At 39.7% G+C, this 22,213-nt stretch overlaps 2 protein-coding genes across 3 annotated transcripts; both read right to left on the bottom strand.

Annotated features, from left to right (window-relative positions):
- Positions 1-6,729: 6,729 nt before the first annotated feature.
- Positions 6,730-10,204, bottom strand: LOC124256828. The gene is made up of 4 exons (XM_046690796.1): positions 10,115-10,204; positions 9,740-9,821; positions 8,570-8,869; positions 6,730-6,992 (listed from the first exon to the last, which is right to left on the bottom strand). The coding sequence occupies exons 1-4, from the start codon at positions 10,121-10,123 to the stop codon at positions 6,730-6,732; spliced, it is 654 nt and encodes a 217-aa protein (XP_046546752.1). The 5' UTR covers positions 10,124-10,204.
- Positions 10,205-13,344: 3,140 nt separating this feature from the next.
- LOC124256819 lies at positions 13,345-17,315 on the bottom strand. 2 transcript variants are annotated; one of them, XM_046690783.1, is made up of 5 exons: positions 17,285-17,315; positions 16,732-16,813; positions 15,555-15,857; positions 14,295-14,606; positions 13,345-13,966 (listed from the first exon to the last, which is right to left on the bottom strand). In XM_046690783.1, exons 1-5 carry the CDS (start codon positions 17,294-17,296, stop codon positions 13,686-13,688), a joined length of 990 nt encoding a protein of 329 aa, XP_046546739.1. In that variant the 5' UTR covers positions 17,297-17,315; the 3' UTR covers positions 13,345-13,685. The 2 variants fall into 2 exon arrangements, with proteins under 2 accessions (XP_046546739.1, XP_046546740.1); XM_046690784.1 differs by lacking the exon at positions 17,285-17,315 and adding an exon at positions 16,934-17,013.
- Positions 17,316-22,213: the final 4,898 nt, after the last annotated feature.

Raw genomic sequence — 22,213 nt, 5'->3', positions numbered from 1 at the left:
CGAATCAGTCGTTGGATGTTTTGCTGTGGAATCCTTCTCCATTCGTCCTGCAGCATGTGGAACAACTGTTGAAGATTCTGTGGTGGAATACGACGTCGACGTACCCGTCTATCGATCTGATCCCAAAGGTGTTTGATTGGGTTTAGATCCGGGGATCTGGAGGGCCAGGGGAGAGTATTGATGTTGTTATTGGCTAGGTAGTCCACGGTGGCACACAGTTAAGCGTAATTAAGAGTAATATTGAGTCCACAATAACAGCCCGGGGATGATCCTTTCTCAATAATATTGCGTATATTCGCGGGTGGCCCTGTGCATAGAGCTGAGGTCACAAATCAGTTGAAGTTACACAAAGTTGAGCGTGGAGAGTCCTTGGATGGGTGACAGTGTTTGGCAGCTTGAGTCCTGGGAGTTTCAGTCCCTCCCATTCCTTCATATATACTGACACACATTGAAAACGCAAAACCCATTTTGGCAATTTCTAACAAAGTTTTGTGAAGCAATTTCATTTACCACACGAAAATATAGTGATGTGAGGTTGCCGAATAAAACCATATATGCACATCTGGGTTCGAACCCTTTTCGTGTTTCTGGCATGGGTACAGTTGATGAAAACACAACTCCTGGCATATTCCTTGGACCTGTTGGGGTGCATGATTATCATGACATACACATGCAAAGCCAGGTTTTGGACGCATAAAGGCACTATGGTTCAACCGTTTCACTTAGCAGTCACAAAATGCCGCACGGCTCAGTGAACAGCAGAGGGAACAAGCTATCGGGATGCTGTTGGTGGGAACATCACAAAATGAGGTCACCCACCACTTCGGAGTGAGCCCATCCACCATCAACAGACTCCAAAATCGTCATCAGCAAACTGGAAGCGTCCGTGACCGTCCCTTACCAGGACAAACTCCAGTCACGACGGCACGTCCAGACGGCACATCCGACGATTTCATCAAAGAAACTGCTTTCAGACAGCAGCAAACTCACCTCGAAACACCGTAGGACGTAAAGGACGCCACATCAGCGCCATGACAGTCATTTGACGTCTGCAGGCTGTGGCACTAAGGGGCCATATCGGGAAACGTCATTACGCAACGTCATCGAGTCAACAGACTCCTGTTTGCACAGCAACATAGCCTCCAACCACCATGAATCTCCAACCAGTGGGTGTTTTTCAATGGGTCCAGGCTCTGTTAGTCATTTGCAGATGGCAGACAGCGCGTCTACAGGCAGCAACATGAACATGAGCTTGGCCGCCGGATTCATCAATGTCAACGTCAACGTCAGCCAAACAACGTCGCTGAGTTGACCCTGGCTTTACAACAGGAGTGGCAGAACATCCCCAAGCACCTGTTCGACGTTTGTGCGAATCCATGCCACGTTGACTCCGTGCATGTGTACAGGCTCAGGGGAGGTCACACTCGCTACTGACGGACGTAATGGGGGTTTGTGTGTGACGCTTGACGTGTCAGTCATATTATGGAACTGTTGCAATCATTTTCATGAAAATGAAGCACAATGAAATTCTCAACATAACTGTAGAACAATTTTCATCCAAGTATTGTTGTTTGTTAAGATTTCCTCATTTGAATTTGGTTTTGCGTTTTCAATGTGTGTCAGTATATATATATATATGTGTGTGTGTTTGTGTGTGTGTGTGTGTGTGTGTGTGTGTATAGTGCATTGTATTTACATGTATACTTGTGTATGCGTTTTTACACAAGTGTGCGTGTGTTTGCATGTGTGTAGATGTACGTGTGTCCACTTGCGTTTTGATACCCCATTGGGTTTGGCGCCTTGTATATGTGACCTGACCCATTATGTTATGTTACATGAAACACGTGCTTTACGTGATCACTCAAAGTAAGCTTAGGTAATTATGATGAATTTTTAAACAAATTGCCGCTGGTTTCAGGTGGTTTATGATTGGTGCTAATGTGTGCAGTTACTATGTTTGTGTGATAAGGCGAACGTGACAGTTTCTAAATCCTTGTCAGACTGTTAAATATAGCAGGAGCAGTAAGATAAAGAAGCCATGATAAATGAGTGAGTGGGTTTAGTTTTACGCCGCTGTTAGCAATATTCCAGCTATATCACGTCAGGGGACACCAGAAATGAGCTTCACACATTGCACCCTTGAGGGGAATCGAACTCAGACCTTCGGCGTGACGAGCGAACGCTTTAACCAGTGGGCTACCCCAACGCCCCCATGGTGAATGGACAGGAATGAGGAGATATAGATGTAACCGTATGCATGTTAAATAAGAGACTCTGTGTTCGACTTCACACCTATGTTTGTATATTTATTGATATTCGTTAATGTGCATAAATAAATATGAATGACTTTTTAATGCTACATCGCATTTCTAGATACAAGCCAGCATTCAGTCAACATGGACCCTTGAAGATCTGGATTAGTCTTTAGCAACCCATGCTTGTCGTAAAAGCGAATAACGGATAGGAAGGTCAGGCTCACTGACTTGGTTGACACATGTCATCGTATCCAATCGGAGATTGATGCGCATGGTGTTCAACACTGTCTGGTCCATACATTGGTATTTACAGACCGTCGCCATATAGCTGGATTATTGCTGAGTGCGGAGTAAAACTAAACTGACCCACTTTTACAAAAGGTAGAAGATGCTAGGAAATGTCCAACAAATGTACAGTCTAGTAATACAACATTAGTTAAGCGTGACAGTGAATGTAATGGTCCTCAAAGATCTGGAAGAACGATAGGGGAAAGTTGACAATTGCAAAGGTGACGTTTTGGTGTCTGTTGTGCAAAGTACCAAACGGTTTGATCCTAAGATAAAATACTAGGAAATAACGTAACAATTCCAACAGTGTCACTCGACGAGGGATACCGCTTCTGAGTTTCCAAAAAGTGATTTGCGTGTGTGAAATATCCCACTCCTCCTGCAGCGCCTGACCAAGTTCAGCCAATGTGATCGATGGTCCAATATTGTCTGAGACATCATGAATGAGGGAAAACGTCATGTCAGACGTTGATGTTGGTTTTGCAGAAGGTGAGCGTTACTGATTTGTGAACGGTCAGCACACTGTTGACGCCCCTAAAGACTCAACGTCCACTCACACGCCCTACGAAAGGTACAACAATAGTGAGTGAGTGAGGTTAGTTTTACGCCGCACTCAGCAATATTCCAGCTATATGGCGGCGGTCTGTAAATAATCGAGCCTGACCAGACAATCCAGTGATCAATAGCATGAGCATCGATCTGCGCAAATGGGAACCGATGACATGTGTCAACCAAGCCAGCGAGCCTCGACCACCCGATCCCGTTAGGTACAACAATAGGCGTAAGAATAGGTGTAAGTATACTGTCTCCATGGTAATATCCAGTGATCCTTCCATACACATTATGGCGTTCGCTAAGTCATTGTGATGTCCCAACACATCATAATCTACCAACTGTCATAGAGTGACATTGGCTTGACCTTCATTTTAAGGTCTCTGAACGCGTTCACGCCTATCAAGGAAAATGAAATTAAATCGGAAAAGCACTGATTTAACAAATGTATTCATATATAATTATTTATATAAAAACAGTGACTGCAGTCATGTATATGACCACTATATAGTAAGCATTGTACATGGAGTGGCAGATGTACAGATCCACAGAGGTAAGCCTAACTCACTGAAATGTGTACAAGTCATAATCACAATCAGGCTGGATTTATCGTTGTTCTAATGTTTTTGGTTTTAAATACACTCATGATCTCCTACCTATTGCTACTAGCGTTACCGTAAGAATAGTACGTTTAAATAGTTTTAAGGACAACGACAGAAATACATGTTTACTAAGTTAACAATAATAATAACCAATTATCATATTAGTAGATGAGATCCTACATGTAGTGCCACGTAATCAAATCAAATCTTTATTTCTGATACTATGAGGCCACGGGCCTATGAGTACAAAAACACCTCATCGGTGCAGACATGAAATAAAATGATAACAATGAAAGCATGTATAATATATACAATCTTAATATGACAAAATTGGATTTCCTTTTTTCGAATGCATAAAACAGATATTTAGCAGTATTCAAGGAAATGTCTTCATACTTTTGGATGATAACAACGAACTGAAATTTAGTATATTGGGGAAAACATAGAACTGCGACAAAAGATATTTTACGTCTTTATTCAATGTAGGCTGGACAGATAAGTAAGAAGTAATATTCATTTTCAATTACGTTTAAGTTACACATTTTGCATGTTCTTTGTTCCCGGGAATGTTATAGTAACGGCCTCTTTCAATTTCTAAACTATGGGAACTTAACCTAAATCGTGATAGACAAGATCTGTATTTGGATAAAGTAATATGAGTTAAGTATGTTTCACAAGAAATCGTTAATTTAAAAATTATAATACGTAAACATTTTGGGGCTCTCAGATAAATCACTATGGCAAACTTGCCGAAAATTATCTTTCTTCAGTCGTTGAAAAACATTTTAACAAAAACGTTTTTATCTCCGTAAGTGTGTGATACCCAAACATCACCAAAACCTAATTTAAATATGATATTTCTAACTTTGGTAACCCAGTTCTCATAGCCTTTCTCATCAAACATACGCATCGTATTGTAACATATGCAAACGGCATCCAGGCATGTTAATAAGATTTAACCTAATATTTAATACATTTTAAAACAGCAGATAGTTGGACAGGATATCTACCACACTCGGCTAATACTCCATTATTGATCGTTGATAACTTAACGTTTAGAAAACGTTTGCAGGCATATATATGTACTTTTTTCCAGTTCTTCCATATTATTAAGCCCCCAAATTTCAGCCCCATAGAGGAGAATTGGTGTTATCTTTTGTATCGAATAATTTGAAATACAGATGAGGTGAGTGTGGCTTTCAAGGAATGTATACTACTAAGAAGTAATGACAACATTTTTCTGGCTTGAATGGAAATATTTTCAAACGCTTTCGACCACTGTAACCCATTACTAAAATACAACCGAGATAACAATATCCTGAAAACAACTTCAACAACACTACCATTATAAAACCATTTTTCAAACCGAGATAAACCACCTCCTTTCTTAAAACTACAATTTTTGTATGCATGTTGACTGACAATTTCCATTCTGAACAGTACCTATTAAGAATATTTAGTTTAAACTGCAGACTTCTCTACGCTGTTCCCAAACAAAAAATAAGGTCATCCGCAAATAAAAGCAAGGAAAAATATGAGTAACATCTGGATGTAGCTGGACACTAAAACCGACATTCACTTTCAATTACATGAACTAATTCATTTATATAAAACTGAAAACAAAAAAGGGCTGAGCATACACCCTTTGTCTGACTCCCATTGGGCAATCAAATACACGAGATAAACTACTATTTGAGCGAACACAAGATTTTACATCGATTATAAATAGACTCTAACATTTTACCCATTTTACGACTCAGACCGTAGTTTATATAATAACTTCCAAAGAAAATGTCTTTGAACAGAATCGAAAGCTTTGAGAATCAACAAAAAGCTACATAGAATTTTACCACCTTTGCGGGAAAGATAACGCTCTCGATAATAGAATTCAGAACAAAACAATTGTCAACCACTGAATAACCTTTTTCTAAACCCTGATTGACACTCAAGAAATTTTTTACTCAACACATCAGACCAGCACACTAATCGCTGATTCAGGATGTACGTGAAGACTTTGCTCAGGATACTCAGGAGGCTTATTGCTCTGTAGTTGTCGGGGATAGAAGTGTCACCTTTCTTATGAAAAGGAATGAATATTCCTGTAGACCAGGTCTCTGGGAATTTACCCTTTTGGTACATCCTATTGAATATTATCTCGAGATATGGAACGATTACATGGGAGGAATGTTTAAGATATTCACTCGATATGTCATCAAGTCCTGAGATTTGTTGTTCTTTAGCGCCTCGAGACAGCGAATGATCTCCAATCTTGTAAAGGGGAATCCAGAATATCTTCAGTGATTTCTGTTATAGAATCTGGGGATCTTCTATATGCCACGTGTAATATTGTCCCCAGTAGATGCTGCAGAGAGCTTGATTGCAGTCACCCATTTCATTTCTTATCATATAGATCCAAAGGTTCCAGGGCAAGGTGTGTTTCAGATATTATTGGCAAATACCATAAAATGCAAACGTTAAATGTGACGCCTTATATAATTTCCTCCACTGTCCGGCACTCCGCGTTACGCGGTTCTCCAACAACCTTAGCCTGATTCAAACAATGAACGGTAACTGAACCGACCAGATCGTCAGGCACGGCTAAAAAGATGAAGGGTCAATATTGATCAATATGTATACTGAACAACTGATATTTTACAGGCATGCCAAAATGACATGTTTAAAACATACCTTTATCTCTCTTGACCTCAGTATGACATGCTCATTTGGTTTCAACTGAGCTTGAAGGATGCTGTCTATTTCCGTAAATGACACCAGAAAATGACACTCAGTCTCACTTTCACTACGTGGTCATGATCATGTGCTTTCAGATGTCTGGGGAAATAATGTTTGCCGGCAAATGTAGATTAGTTTTATTGATCAAACTACAGCGAGTGGGACCCCATGGTGTGGCTGGATCATTTTATTAACAATATTTAATTCAATAATTAGTGTTTCTCTCACGCAGACTTCACAGACTTCAGTTCAGCTTGGAAACAATGTACTTGTTGGCCAAGCGCCTGTATCGTTGTCGGCTACTTAGCCAATGAATACACTCCGTCATCTTCACCAACATCTCTCAGCGCCCCATTGAGGGCCTCATCACGCAATGAAACACTTGGATCCTCAGATAACTCGATCGAATCCCCTTCACTCACGTCATCTGCGGTGTTATGGTGCTCGAGGGAGGGACGCAGTGACTTCCTGTTTCTCTTCACAATACAGATCAGGATGCTGCTGCTGATGATAAGGAAGCCGACACTTCCCAGGACAACTGGAACTAGGAAACCTTTTCCTCCTTTTAAATCAAATGCAAATATCGTTAAGTGCATATTGCAAGATGCGATCTATAAAGTGATAGGTGTATGGCTCGTTGTAATACTTTATAGTCTCCATTCTGTTCACGGTCACGTCAGGTGGATGACAAGTTAGAAATGTTGGAATATCTTCTTAGCAACAAAATAGCTTTCTAAAGGCAAGAAATCTCATTCCAGGATATTTCGTTCAGTGATGTGTGGTTATATTCCGGAAATTTCCTTTTAGGTCATGAAAATATATGAGGAAGCTGGAAAATAACCTTCGAAGAAGCGTATCTCATTTAAAATAATTCTAGTTTAACTACTCACCTTTAAAGCGTTCAGTACCACGACATCTCATGTTTATTTCTTCATTATGACAAAGAAATATCAGCCTAACTTCACCAAAATGCGATTCCGTTATGATCAGTTCTATTGGAACCTTTGCGTTCCCATTGGTTGCATATGTCGTGTGCATATGTGTTCTTGTATCCAGGAATTCTCTGACACTCCCCGTCTGGAGCATGAAATTGTTTTCCGCAGAACAGTAAAAGCCAAAATTTCCACTGTGAGGGATATGGTCTCGTGTACCTGAAGTGTTGTGGCGTCTCTGTCACTTGTTATGTTGCACGATGGATTCTCTACAACAAAAAAGTAAATTAATATCTAAAAAACATATTCAGTTGAAAATAATCGACACCAAAAGAAATACAAAGCTTCATGTCACCACACACTTGTAGCAGAGACACAAGGGTATGGCAGCATATGGCATTGTTTCGGAGCTCATTCAGACATAAACATAGAACGTTAGTGCAAAAGAATAGTCTTGAATATCCTCAGAAATAAATTCCGTTTGATGTAAAGGGAATAATATTTCTGAGGAACATATCATAAGTTGTTCGCTGGTTTCGAGGGGGCATGCGTTGATGAACTTCTCTATGTTTGTTTATGTTCGGGCTCAGGAACATAAACAAACATCGAGGGGTACATCAACCCATGGGCCCTGGGGACCAGTGAACAACGCATTTATCTCACCGTGCACCTCGATGTTAATTATAAACTGTTTGTAGCACGGGTATTGATCATAACAAGGAGTTTTACGTAGCACTCTGCTATTCCAGCTATATGGCGGCGGTCTGTAAATAATCGAGTCTGAAGACAATCCAGGGATCAACAGCATGAACATCGATCTGCGCAAATGGGACACGATGACATGTGTCAACCAAGTAAGCGAGCCTGACCACCCGATCCCTTTAGTCGCCTCTTACGGCAAGCATGGGTTACTGAAGATCAATTCTAAACCCGGATCTTCTCGGGTCTCTACGTTAGTGAGTGAGTGAGTGATGGTTTTTGACGCCGCTTTAAGCAATATTCCATCAATATAACGGCGGGGACACCAGAAATGGGCTTCACACACTGTACCCATGTAGGGAATCGAACCCGGGTCTTCAGCGTGACTCTACGTTAGAAGTGTAATGATGGTTATGTACACATTTAAAGGATGTGGTGGTGGTAGGATATGTATAAAACACATAAGTATGTCAGATAGGATTTGTAATTTGTTTCAAGCACTACTTACGTCTGACAGTGATGGAACATCCGTCTTTGTTGTCATTAGGTTGACCAAGTTCCTTGCATGTCCAGTTACCTCCGTGGCTTGGCTTGACCTTGTTTACTTGTAATTGCGTCTGAGTTTCGTTCAGTACTGAAGCATTATAACCCTGAATTTTGGGACAAAATGACATTTTCGTGTCACACTGAATCAAAGTTCCATTAGGGTCAGTGAATTGAAGGGCGGCATTGGCAGTAGATGAAGAACAGATGAGTACAGCTGAGGTTCCAATCTCAATTATTCCAGGACATATCAGCTCAGGAACACCTAAGCAAAACCATATTTAATTTATACAAGACGTATTTTCTTTAGATTTAATTGGTTACATGACGACATGTCAGGGTTGTACACATGACAACATTACAGTTTCTTATACAACTTTTTCAATGATGGTTAAAAATAAGAAACAACAGATATTGTTGGCTACAGGCTAATCATTGCCATGTTGGCTGGTTTGTTGTTTTACGCCGCACTCAGAAATAACTCAGTTATACGGCGGCGGTCTGTACATAATCGTGTCTGGACCAGACAATCCTGTGATCAACACCATGAGCATCGATCTACTCATTTGGGATACGATGACATGTGTCAACCAAGTCAGCGAGCCTGACCACCAGATCCGTTAGTCGCCTCTTACAACAAGCATGGGTTACTGAAGATCAATTCTAACCCGGATCTTCACGGGTCCATTACCATGTACCACACTCACATTAACTAGTCTATTCCCGAGTTTGAGTTAATTCATGTTTGTCATTTGGAGACAAACGGACTATAGTTAAATATATTATAAATAAATACATGTACTATAGTATATAATATTTTAACTAATATTCAACTATTTGATAAGTAAGACTGGGATGAAGACAGAAACAGATGAAACCGGAAGTGCCGGATGTCTTCACACGATGTGTTGAGATAAATATTTAATCTGTTCGGTTATCCTTGCACGTTTTCCTTACATAGCCACGAGATATCCTGTCTCGGTTATCTAAAAATACCACTGGGATGAAAAGCAAAACTGCGTGTGAAAATGATACGATTAGATCACTGGGTAAATGCTTGTTGCCATCTAACAAACGTCCCAATCACACAGTGTTAAAACGTAGCGGTACACAATAAATTGTAAGAGTTACCTACCTTGTGCATGGAACAGGATGCAGATAAACAAACATGCTACTGCGGTGATGAAGATCAATCCTCTGTCTCTCACAGCTGGCATCTACCAACATAAATGCTCATCACCATCACAAATATATATATGTATGTCCTCATGCTGTTTGAACGTTGTAATGCTAACCTATGGAACAAAAGAACCCTTCTCGATGTGTAACCTTCTTACCCTTTTCTGTAATACTCGGTTGAGTCGTCCCGTGGTTAAAGCGTTCTCCCGTCACTCCTTAGATCCGGGTTCGATTCCCCACATGGGTACAATGGGTGAAGCCCATTTCTGAAGTCCCCCGCCGTGATATTATGAAATATTGCTAAATAGCGGCGAAAACTAAAATCACTCACTATTCTCATGAATATTTGTCCGGATATTCGTTAGTGGTGCGCCCCGTCGCAGTAGGGCATGAAAATTGAAAAAAAACATAACTTTCCTTTTCCGTAATAGCGACACTGTGTAACCTGTGAACTGCTTTTCTTAAGACACAAATTGAATATAGGGAAGTAATTCGTGACAGTGAGTTGAAGCTATGGTTTCACTGGTAATTAGTGAGATGTTGTAACACATGTTATACACTCTTCAAAAAAAGAAACGCAAAACCCAAATATCAATGAAAATATGGTGTTATTCAGGGACGTATAAATCAGCGGAAAACAAAGTACATGAATGAAATTTTGTGGAGCAATGCATTGCTATCTTGTCCATATTTCATGAGAATGACAGTCATCACAGTCATTACTGCTGTCCACCAGGTGGTGTTGAAGTCAGTACCTCGTATGACCACCTCCAGCTGCTACCACTGCCCGACACCTCCTGGGTACAGATCGAATCAGTCGTTGGATGTTTTGTTGTGGAATCCTTCTCCATTCCTCCTGCAGCATGTGGAACAACTGTTGAAGATTCTGTGGTGGAATAAGACGTCGACGTACCCGTCTATCGATCTGATCCCAAAGGTGTTCGATTGGGTTTAGATCCGGGGATCTGGAGGGCCAGGGGAGAGTATTGATGTTGTTATTGGCTAGGTAGTCGACGGTGGCACGTGCTGTGTGGGGCCTGGCGTTGTCCTGTTGGAAGAGCTGCCGTTGACGGTCAACAAAGTGAAGGACTTGCGGACGGAGAATCTGGCCAAAAGACGTTAAAATATGGTACTTGTTGGTCCCTGCCTGGCGCTCGGCATTAATGGGTACAACAAGGACTGGTCGGCTCGGAGTCAGTATAATGTGTCTGAGTGGGGTATTCATGCTTCACTGCGGCATGGTATCTCAGTGGGCTAGCTTCAGTCTGGGCTAGTACAAGCAGCCGCACATACACATACACACGCATGCACGTCGTCATATGAGCGAAATATTCTCAAGCACGACGTAAAAACCCAATTTCACCTCACCTCACCTCCTGTGAACTTCTTACACTAACAGGTGTCTTCATCCACTTATTTTACATGTGAAACTCGTAAGCGTAATTAAGAGTAATATTGAGTCCACAATAACAGCCCGGGGATGATCCTTTCACAATAATATTGCATATTGGCGTGTGGCCCTGTGCATAGAGCTGAGGTCACAAATCAGTTGAAGTTAAACAAAGTTGAGCGTGGAGAGTCCTTGGATGGGTGACAGTGTTTGGCAGCTTGAGTCCTGGGAGTTTCAGTCCTGCCCCACTCCTTTCATATATATATATATATATGTGTGTGTGTGTGTGTGTGTGTGTGTGTGTGTGTGTGTGTGTGTGTGTGTGTGTGTGTAGTGCATTGTATTTACATGTATACTTGTTTATGCGTTTTTACACAAGTGTGCGTGTGTTTGCATGTGTGTAGGTGTGCGTGTGTCCACTTGCGTTATTGATACCCCATTGTGTTTGGCGCCTTGTATATGTGACCTGACCCATTATGTTATGTTACATGAAACACGTGCTTTAAGTGAGCACTCAAGTAAGCTTAGGTAATTATGATGAATTTTTAAACAAATTGCCGCTGGTTTCAGGTGGTGCATGATTGGTGCTAATGTGTGCAGTTACTATGTTTGTGTGATAAGGCGAACGTGACAGTTTCTAAATCCTTGTCAGACTGTTAAATATAGCAGGAGCAATAAGATAAGCCATGATAAATGAGTGAGTGGGTTTAGTTTTACGCCGCTGTTAGCAATATTCCAGCAATATCACGGCGAGGGACACCAGAAATGAGCTTCACACATTGCACCCTTGAGGGGAATCGAACTCAGGCCTTCGGCGTGACGAGCGAACGTTTTAACCAGTGGGCTACCCCAATCCCCCGCCCCCCATGATGAATGGACAGGAATGAGGAGATATATATGTAACCGTATGCATGTTAAATAAGAAAATAAGACTTGTGTTCGACTTCACACCTATGTTTGTATATTTATTGATATACGTTAATGTGCATAAATAAATATGAATGACTTTTTAATGCTACATCGCATTTCTAGATACAAGCCAGCATTCAGTCAACATGGACCCTTGAAGATCTGGATTAGTCTTTAGCAACCCATGCTTGTCGTAAAAGCGAATAACAGGATAGGAAGGTCAGGCTCACTGACTTGGTTGACACATGTCATCGTATCCAATCGGAGATCGATGACATGGTGTTCAACACTGTCTGGTCCATACATTGGTATTTACAGACCGCCGCCATATAGCTGGATTATTGCTGAGTGCGGAGTAAAACTAAACTGACCCACTTACAAAAAGGTAGAAGATGCTAGGAAATGTCCAACAATGTACAGTCTAGTAATACAACATTAGTTAAGCGTGACAGTGAATGTAATGGTCCTCAAAGATCTGGAAGAACGATAGGGAAAAGTTGACAATTGCAAAGGTGACGTTTTGGTGTCTGTTGTGCAAAGTACCAAACGGTTTGATCCTAAGATAAAATACTAGGAAATAACGTAACAATTCCAACAGTGTCACTCGACGAGGGATACCGCTTCTGAGTTTCCAAAAAGTGATTTGCGTGTGTGAAATATCCCACTCCTCCTGCAGCGCCTGACCAAGTTCAGCCAATGTGATCGATGGTCCAATATTGTCTGAGACATCATGAATGAGGGAAAACGTCAGACGTTGATGTTGGTTTTGCAGAAGGTGAGCATTACTGATTTGTGAACGGTGAGCACACTGTTGACGCCCCTAAAGACTCAACGTCCACTCACACGCCCTACGAAAGGTACAACAATAGTGAGTGAGTGAGGTTAGTTTTACGCCGCACTCAGCAATATTCCAGCTATATGGCGGCGGTCTGTAAATAATCGAGCCTGGACCAGACAATCCAGTGATCAATAGCATGAGCATCGATCTGCGCAAATGGGAACCGATGACATGTGTCAACCAAGCCAGCGAGCCTGACCACCCGATCCCGTTAGGTACAACGATAGGCGTAACAATAGATGTAAGTATACTGTCTCCATGGTAATATCCAGTGATCCTTCCATACACATTATGGCGTTCGCTAAGTCATTGTGATGTCCCAACACATCATAATCTACCAACTGTCATAGAGTGACATTGGCTTGACCTTCATTTTAAGGTCTCTGAACGCCTTCACGCCTATCAAGGAAATGAAATAAAATCGGAAAAAGCACTGATTTATCAAATTTATTCATATATATTTATTTATATAAAAACAGTGACTGCAGCCATGTATATGACCACTATATAGTAAGCATTGTACATAGAGTGGCAGATGTACAGATCCACAGAGGTAAGCCTAACTCACTGAAATGTGTACAAGTCATAATCACAATCACAATGGGGAAGTAATGTTTGCGGACATATGTAGATTAGTTTTATTGATCAAACTACAGCGAGTGGGACCCCATGGTGTTGCTGGATCATTTTATTACAATATTTAATTCAATAATTAGTGTTTCTCTCACGTAGACTTCACAGATTTCAGTTCAGCTTGGTAACAATCTATACTTGTTGGCCAAGCACCTGTATCGTTAAATACGCTCCGTCATCTTCACCAACATTTCTCAGCGCCCCAGTGAGGGCCTCATCACGCAATGAAACACTTGGATCCTCATATAACTCGATCGAATCCCCTTCACTCACGTCATCTGCGGTGTTATGGTGCTCGAGGGAGGGACGCAATGCCTTCCTGTTTCTCTTCACAATACAGATCAGGATGCTGCTGATGATGATAAGGATGCTGACAGTTCCCAGGACAACTGGAACTAGGAAACCTTTTCCTCCTTTTAAATCAAATGCAAATATCGTTAAATGCATATTGCAAGATGCGATCTATAAAGTGATAGGTGTATGGCTCGTTGTAATACTTTATAGTCTCCATTCTGTTCACGGTCACGTCAGGTGGATGACAAGTTAGAAATGTTGGAATATCTTCTTAGCAACAAAATAGGTTTCTAAAGGCAAGAAATCTCATTCCAGGATATTTCGTTCAGTGATGTGTGGTTATATGCCGGAAATTTCCTTTTAGGTCATGAAAATATATGAGGAAGCTGGAAAATATCTCTCGAAGAAGCGTATCTGATTTAAAATAATTATAGTTTAACTACTCACCTTTAAAGCGTTCAGTACCACGACATGTCATGTTTATTTCTTCATTATGACAAAGAAATATCAGCCTAACTTCACCAAAATGCGATTCCGTTATGATCAGTTCTATTGGAACCTTTGCGTTTCCATTGGTTGCATTTGTCGTGTGCATATGTGTTCTTGTATCCAGGAATTCTCTGACACTCCCCGTCTGGAGCGTGAAATTGTTTTCCGCAGAACAGTAAAAGCCAAAACTTTCCACTGTGAGGGATATGGTCTCGTGTACCTGAAGTGTTGTGGCGTCTCTGTCACTTTTTATGTTGCACGATGGATTCTCTACAACAAAAGTAAATTAATATCTAAAAAAACCATATTCAGTTGAAAATAATCGACACCAAAAGAAATACAAAGCTTCATGTCACCACACACTTGTAGCAGAGACACAAGGGTATGGCAGCATATGGCATTGTTTCGGAGCTCATTCAGACATAAACATAGAACGTTAGTGCAAAAGAATAGTCTTGAATATCCGAAGAAATAAATTCCGTTTGATGTAAAGGGAATAATATTTCTGAGGAACATATCATAAGTTGTTCGCTGGTTTCGAGGGGGGCATGGGTTGATGAACCCTCTATGTTTGTTTATGTTCGGGCTCAGGGAACATAAACAAACATCGAGGGTATATCAACCCATGGGCCCTGAGGGACCAGTGAACAACGTATTTATCTCACCGTGCACCTCGATGTTAATTTTGAAACTGTTTGTAGCACGGGTATTGGATCATAACAAGGAGTTTTACGTCGCACTCTGCTATTCCAGCTATATGGCGGCGGCGGTCTGTACATAATCGTGTCTGGACCAGACAATCCAGTGATCAACACCATGAGCATCGATCTACTCATTTGGGAAACGATGACATGTGTCAACCAAGTCAGCAAGCCTGACCACCCGATCCCTTTAGTCGCCTCTTACGGCAAGCATGGGTTACTGAAGATCAATTCTAAACCCGGATCTTCTCGGGTCTCTACGTTAGAGTGAGTGTGTGAGTATGGTTTGACGCCGCTTTTAGCAATATTCCATCAATATAACGGCGGGGACACCAGAAATGGGCTTCACACACTGTACCCATGTGGGGAATCGAACCCGGGTCTTCAGCGTGACTCTACGTTAGAAGTGTAATGATGGTTATGTACACATTTAAAGGATGTGGTGGTGGTAGGATATGTATAAAAACACATAAGTATGTCAGATAGGGATTTGTAATTTGTTTCAAGCACTACTTACGTCTGACAGTGATGGAGCATCCGTCTTTGTTGTCATTGGGTTGACCAAGTTCCTTGCATGTCCAGTTACCTCCGTGGCTTGGCTTGACCTTGTTTACTTGTAATTGCGTCTGAGTTTCGTTCAGTACTGAAGCATTATAACCCGGAATTTTGGGACAAAATGATGTTTTCGGGTCACACTGAATCGGAGTTCCATTAGGGTCAGTGAATTGAAGGGTGGCATTGGCAGTAGATGAAGAACAGATGAGTACAGCTGAGGTTCCAATCTCAATTATTCCAGGGGGACATATCAGCTCAGGAACACCTAAGCAAAAACATATTTAATTTATACAAGACGTATTTTCTTTAAATTTAATTGGTTACATGACGACATGTCAGGTTGTACACATGACAACATTACAGTTTCTTATACAACTTTTTCCATGATGGTTAAAAATAACAAACAACAGATATTGTTGGCTACAGGCTATTCATTGCCATGTTGGCTGGTTTGTTGTTTTACGCCGCACTCAGAAATAACTCAGTTATACGGCGGCGGTCTGTACATAATCGTGTCTGGACCAGACAATCCAGTGATCAACACCATGAGCATCGATCTACTCATTTGGGATACGATGACATGTGTCAACCAAGTCAGCGAGTCCTGACCACCCGATCCGTTAGTCGCCTCTTACAACAAGCATGGGTTACTGAAGATCAATTCTAACCCGGATCTTCACGGGTCCATTACCATGTACCACACTCACATTAACTAGTCTATTCCCGAGTTTGAGTTAATTCATGTTTGTCATTTGGAGAAAACGGACTATAGTTAAATATATTATAAATAAATACTATAGTATATAATATTTTAACTAATATTCAACTATTTGATAAGTAAGACTGGGATGAAGACAGAAACAGATGAAACCGGAAGTGCCGGATGTCTTCACACGATGTGTTGAGATAAATATTTAATCTGTTCGGTTATCCTTGCACGTTTTCCTTACATAACCACAAGATATCCTGTCTCGGTTATCTGAAAATACCACTGGGATGAAAAGCAAACCTGCGTGTGAAAATGATACGATTAGATCACTGGGTAAATGCTTGTTTAAAAGTAGTTGCCATCTAACAAACGTCCCAATCACACAGTGTTAAAACGTAGCGGTACACAATAAATTGTAAGAGTTACCTACCTTGTGCATGGAACAGGATGCAGATAAACAAACATGCTACTGCGGTGATGAAGATCAATCCTCTGTCTCTCACAGCTGGCATCTACCAACATAAATGCTTATCACCATCACAAATATATATATGTATGTCCTCATGCTGTTTGAACGTTGTAATGCTAACCTATTGAACAAAAGAACCCGTCTCGATGTGTAACCTTCTTACCCTTTTCTGTAATACTCGGTTGAGTAGTCCCGAGGTTAAAGCGTTCGCCCGTCACTCCTTAGATCCGGGATCGATTCCCCACATGGGTACAATGGGTGAAGCCCATTTCTGAAGTCCCCCCGCCGTGATATTATGAAATATTGCTAAAAGCGGCGAAAACTAAAATCACTCACTATTCTCATGAATATTTGTCAAGATATTCATTAGTGTTACGCCCTGTAGGAACCAACAGGAAATTTCGCTGATTTGTATCTCTCTAAACATACTCAAAGGGTCAAAATAATTGTTGTTATCCACTTATATCAACCAATGTCGACATTAAAGCAAGAATAGAGCACATACGGTACTCACATTAAAGCACATATCCCAACTGGTGGCTTGTTGCTTGCGTATAGACTAAAAGATATAACGTGAAAATTGAAAAAACACAACTTTCCTTTTCCGTAATAGCGACACTGTGTGACCTGTGAACTGGTTTGCTTAAAACACAAATTGAATATAGGGAAGTAATTCGTGACAGTGAGTTGAAGCTATGGTTTCACGTTGTAATTAGTGAGATGTTGTAACACATGTTGTATATAGAGGATATTATATTCGAGCCCATGCACGAATATAATGTTCTGTTTATTTCCGTGCCTAAATATCGGTATATCCCTCGCTCCTGCTCGGGAAATACCAATATTTAGGCACTCGTGTCGTAAACATAGTATGACACGGGCACTCATACAATTTCCTCTATGTATGCCTTAGTGAAGTAAAGGTTTTTGTTCTTAATTGAGATAAGTCCTATTTCTCAGAGAAGTACATATTGTCCGTGATCTAAACTTGATTTTGTGGATGCCTCGGTGGATGAGTGGGTTAAATCGTTAGCTTTGTTCACATATCTCTGTCTCTAACTCTAACTTGCACTATAATTTGTCGATGTGCTTGGATATCACGATGGTTGAACTACATAACAATATGAAAAGCTCTCTAGATGTATGAACTCTATGGCGATATAAACAGCTGTCTAGATGTATGAGCTCAATAACGATATGATCAGTTGTCTAGATGTATGAACTCAATGACGATATGATCAGCTGTCTAGTTGTATGAACTCAATAACGATATAAACAGCTGTCTAGATGTATGAGCCCAATAACGATATAAACAGCTGTCTAGATGTATGAACTCAATGAAGACATGATCAGTTGTCTAGATGTATGAACTTAATAACGACATAAACAGCTGTTTGGATGTATGAACTCAATGACGATATGACCAGCTGTCTAGATTTATGAACTCAATGACGATATGACCAGCTGTCTAGATTTATGAACTCAATGACGATATAAACAGCTGTCTAGATGTCTGAACTCAATGACGATGTGACCAGCTGTCTAGATGTATGAACTCAATGACGAAATGGACAGCTGTCTAGATGTCTGAACTCAATGACGATATAAACTGTTGTCTAGATTTATGATCTTAATAACGATATAAAGAGCTGTCTAGATGTATGAACTCAATGACGATATAAACTGTTGTCTAGATTTATGATCTTAATAACGATATAAAGAGCTGTCTAGATGTATGAACTCAATAACGATATAAAGAGCTATCTAGATGTCTGAACTGAATGACGATATAAAGAGCTGTCTAGATGTATGAACTCAATAACGATATAAAGAGCTGTCAAGATGTATGAACTCAATGACGATATAAAGAGCTGTCTAGATGTATGAACTCAATGACGATATAAAGAGCTGTCTAGATGTATGAACTCAATGACGATATAAAGAGCTGTCTAGATGTATGAACTCAATAACGATATAAAGAGCTATCTAGATGTCTGAACTGAATGACGGTATAAAGAGCTGTCTAGATGTATGAACTCAATAACGATATAAAGAGCTGTCAAGATGTATGAACTCAATGACGATATAAAGAGCTGTCTAGATGTATGAACTCAATGACGATATAAAGAGCTGTCTAGATGTATGAACTCAATGACGATATAAAGAGCTGTCTAGATGTATGAACTCAATGACGATATAAAGAGCTGTCTAGATGTATGAACTCAATGACGATATAAAGAGCTGTCTAGATGTATGAACTCAATGACGATATAAAGAGCTGTCTAGATGTATGAACTCAATAACGATATGATTAGCTTTCTAGATGTCTGAACTCAATGACAACATAAACACCAATTACTGTCTAGATGTATGAACTCAATGGCGATATAAAGAGCTGTCAAGATGAATGAACTCAATGGCGATATAAAGAGCTGTGTAGATGTATGAACTCAATGACGATATAAAGAACTGTCAAGATGTATGAACTCAATGACGATATAAAGAGCTGTCAAGATGTATCAACTCAATAACGATATGATTAGCTTTCTAGATGTCTGAACTCAATGACAACATAAACACAAATTACTGTCTAGATGTATGAACTCAATGACGATATAAAGAGCTTTCTAGATGTCTGAACTCAATGACAATATAAACACCAATTACTGTCAAGATGTATGAACTCAATGACGATATGATTAGCTTTCTAGATGTCTGAACTCAATGACAACATAAACACCAATTACTGTCTAGATGTATGAACTCAATGACGATATAAAGAGCTATCTAGATGTATGAACTCAATGACAATATATACACCTACTGTCTAGATGTATGAGAACGAAATAAAGAGCTGTCTAGATGTATAAACTCAATGAGTGCCTGATCAGCTGACGTGACGTATGACCTTATATTTGTTTAACCTCGTTAAACCCCGGAAATGTACTAGATACCGAATGAAAAGCCCAGTTTCATATTCAACTTACTGGGTTACTGGAAATAGTCACATGTAGCACTAAGTCTTAATGTTAGCTACATGTAGCACTTAGCCCTAATGTTAGTCACATGTAGCACTAAGTCTTAATGTTAGTTACATGTAGCACTAAGCCTTAATGTTGGTTACATGTAGCACTAAGTCTTAATGTTAGTTACATGTAGCACTAAGTCTTAATGTTGGTTACATGTAGCACTAAGCCTTAATGTTAGTCACATGTAGCACTAAGTCTTAATGTTAATTACATGTAGCACTTAGTCTTAATGTTAGCTACATGTAGCACTAAGTCTTAATGTTAGTTACATGTAGCACTTAGTCTTAATGTTAATTACATGTAGCATTTAGCCCTAATGTTAGTCACATGTAGCACTAAGTCTTAATGTTAATTACATGTAGCACTAAGTCTTAATGTTAGCTACATGTAGCACTAAGTCTTAATGTTAGTCACATGTAGCACTTAGTCTTAATGTTAATTACATGTAGCATTTAGCCCTAATGTTAGTCACATGTAGCACTAAGTCTTAATGTTAGTTACATGTAGCACTAAGTCTTAATGTTAGTTACATGTAGCACTAAGCCTTAATGTTAGTTACATGTAGCACTTAGTCTTAATGTTAATTACATGTAGCACTAAGTCTTAATGTTGATTACATGTAGCACTAAGTCTTAATGTTAATTACATGTAGCACTAAGTCTTAATGTTAGTTACATGTAGCACTTAGTCTTAATGTTAGTCACATGTAGCACTAAGTCTTAATGTTAATTACATGTAGCACTTAGTCTTAATGTTAGTCACATGTAGCACTAAGTCGTAATGTTAGTCAGATGTAGCACTAAGTCTTAATGTTAGTTACATGTAGCACTTAGTCTTAATGTTAGTCACATGTAGCACTAAGTCTTAATGTTAGTCACATGTAGCACTAAGTCTTAATGTTAGTTACATGTAGCACTTAGTCTTAATGTTAGTCACATGTAGCACTAAGTCTTAATGTTAATTACATGTAGCACTTAGTCTTAATGTTAGTCACATGTAGCACTTAGTCTTAATGTTAGTCAGATGTAGCACTTAGTCTTAATGTTAGCTACATGTAGCACTAAGTCTTAATGTTAGTCACATGTAGCACAGTCTTAATGTTAGCTACATGTAGCACTTAGTCTTAATGTTAGCTACATGTAGCACTAAGTCTTAATGTTAATTACATGTAGCACTAAGTCTTAATGTTGGTTACATGTAGCACTAAGTCTTAATGCTGGTTACATGTAGCACTAAGTCTTAATGTTAGTTACATGTAGCACTTAGCCCTAATGTTGGTTACATGTAGCACTAAGTCTTAATGTTAGGTACATGTAGCACTTAGTCTTAATGTTAGTCACATGTAGCACTTAGTCTTAATGTTAGCTAAATGTAGCACTAAGTCTTAATGTTAGTTACATGTAGCACTAAGTCTTAATGTTGGTTACATGTAGCACTAAGTCTTAATGTTGGTTACATGTAGCACTAAGTCTTAATGTTGGTTACATGTAGCACTAAGTCTTAATGTTGGTTACATGTAGCACTAAGCCTTAATGTTAGTTACATGTAGCACTTAGCCCTAATGTTGGTTACATGTAGCACTAAGTCTTAATGTTAGTCACATGTAGCACTTAGTCTTAATGTTAGCTACAAGTAGCACTAAGTCTTAATGTTAGTTACATGTAGCTCTAAGTCTTAATGTTAATTACATGTAGCACTAAGTCTTAATGTTGGTTACATGTAGCACTTAGTCTTAATGTTGGTTACATGTAGCACTAAGCCTTAATGTTAGTTACATGTAGCACTTAGCCCTAATGTTGGTTACATGTAGCACTAAGTCTTAATGTTAATTACATGTAGCACTAAGTCTTAATGTTGGTTACATGTAGCACTTAGTCTTAATGTTGGTTACATGTAGCACTAAGCCTTAATGTTAGTTACATGTAGCACTTAGTCTTAATGTTAGCTACATGTAGCACTAAGTCTTAATGTTAGTTACATGTAGCACTAAGTCTTAATGTTAGTTACATGTAGCACTAAGTCTTAATGTTAGTCACATGTAGCACTAAGTCTTAATTTTAGTTACATAAAGCACTAAGTCTTAATATTTGTTGTCTGAAACATTCATCCCTGTTGTGGGTTACTCTTCAGTCATATTTAGTTACCGTGTATGTTCACACAGTGGGAGTACTGTAGTTCTTCAGCCATTAGAAAAACATCAGACCAGTATGTCCATAATTAGTCAGTGAGGACTTGACCATCAAATGACCATATCATCGTTGAAACATCAACGTTTTCTTTCTATTTAACGAGTCAAGTTAAATATTTTGGATAGCAAACCTTTTGAAGTTGTGTTACATGAAGCTTTAATCCCCCTTACGGGATGCATAAAGCATTTAATCCTTAGTGCGGGCTACATAAAGCTTTAATCTCTA

This window comes from Haliotis rubra, unplaced genomic scaffold (genome assembly GCF_003918875.1).
Source record: "Haliotis rubra isolate DU_JTF1 unplaced genomic scaffold, ASM391887v1 Scf64, whole genome shotgun sequence".
Classification (NCBI taxonomy): domain Eukaryota; kingdom Metazoa; phylum Mollusca; class Gastropoda; order Lepetellida; family Haliotidae; genus Haliotis; species Haliotis rubra.
The sequence above is the reverse complement of the archived record's forward strand: the minus strand, read 5'-3'. Positions and strand labels throughout refer to the sequence as shown.

Coding starts and splice junctions, on each gene's coding strand:
- LOC124256828 (XM_046690796.1), bottom strand. Junction 8,870..9,739: donor CATCCTGTTCCATGCACAAG/GTAGGTAACTCT, acceptor GGTTTTGCTTAG/GTGTTCCTGAGCTGATATGT. Junction 6,993..8,569: donor ATGTTCCATCACTGTCAGAC/GTAAGTAGTGCT, acceptor TTGATTTAAAAG/GAGGAAAAGGTTTCCTAGTT.
- LOC124256819 (XM_046690783.1), bottom strand. Junction 15,858..16,731: donor CATCCTGTTCCATGCACAAG/GTAGGTAACTCT, acceptor GTTTTTGCTTAG/GTGTTCCTGAGCTGATATGT. Junction 13,967..14,294: donor TGGTACTGAACGCTTTAAAG/GTGAGTAGTTAA, acceptor TTGATTTAAAAG/GAGGAAAAGGTTTCCTAGTT.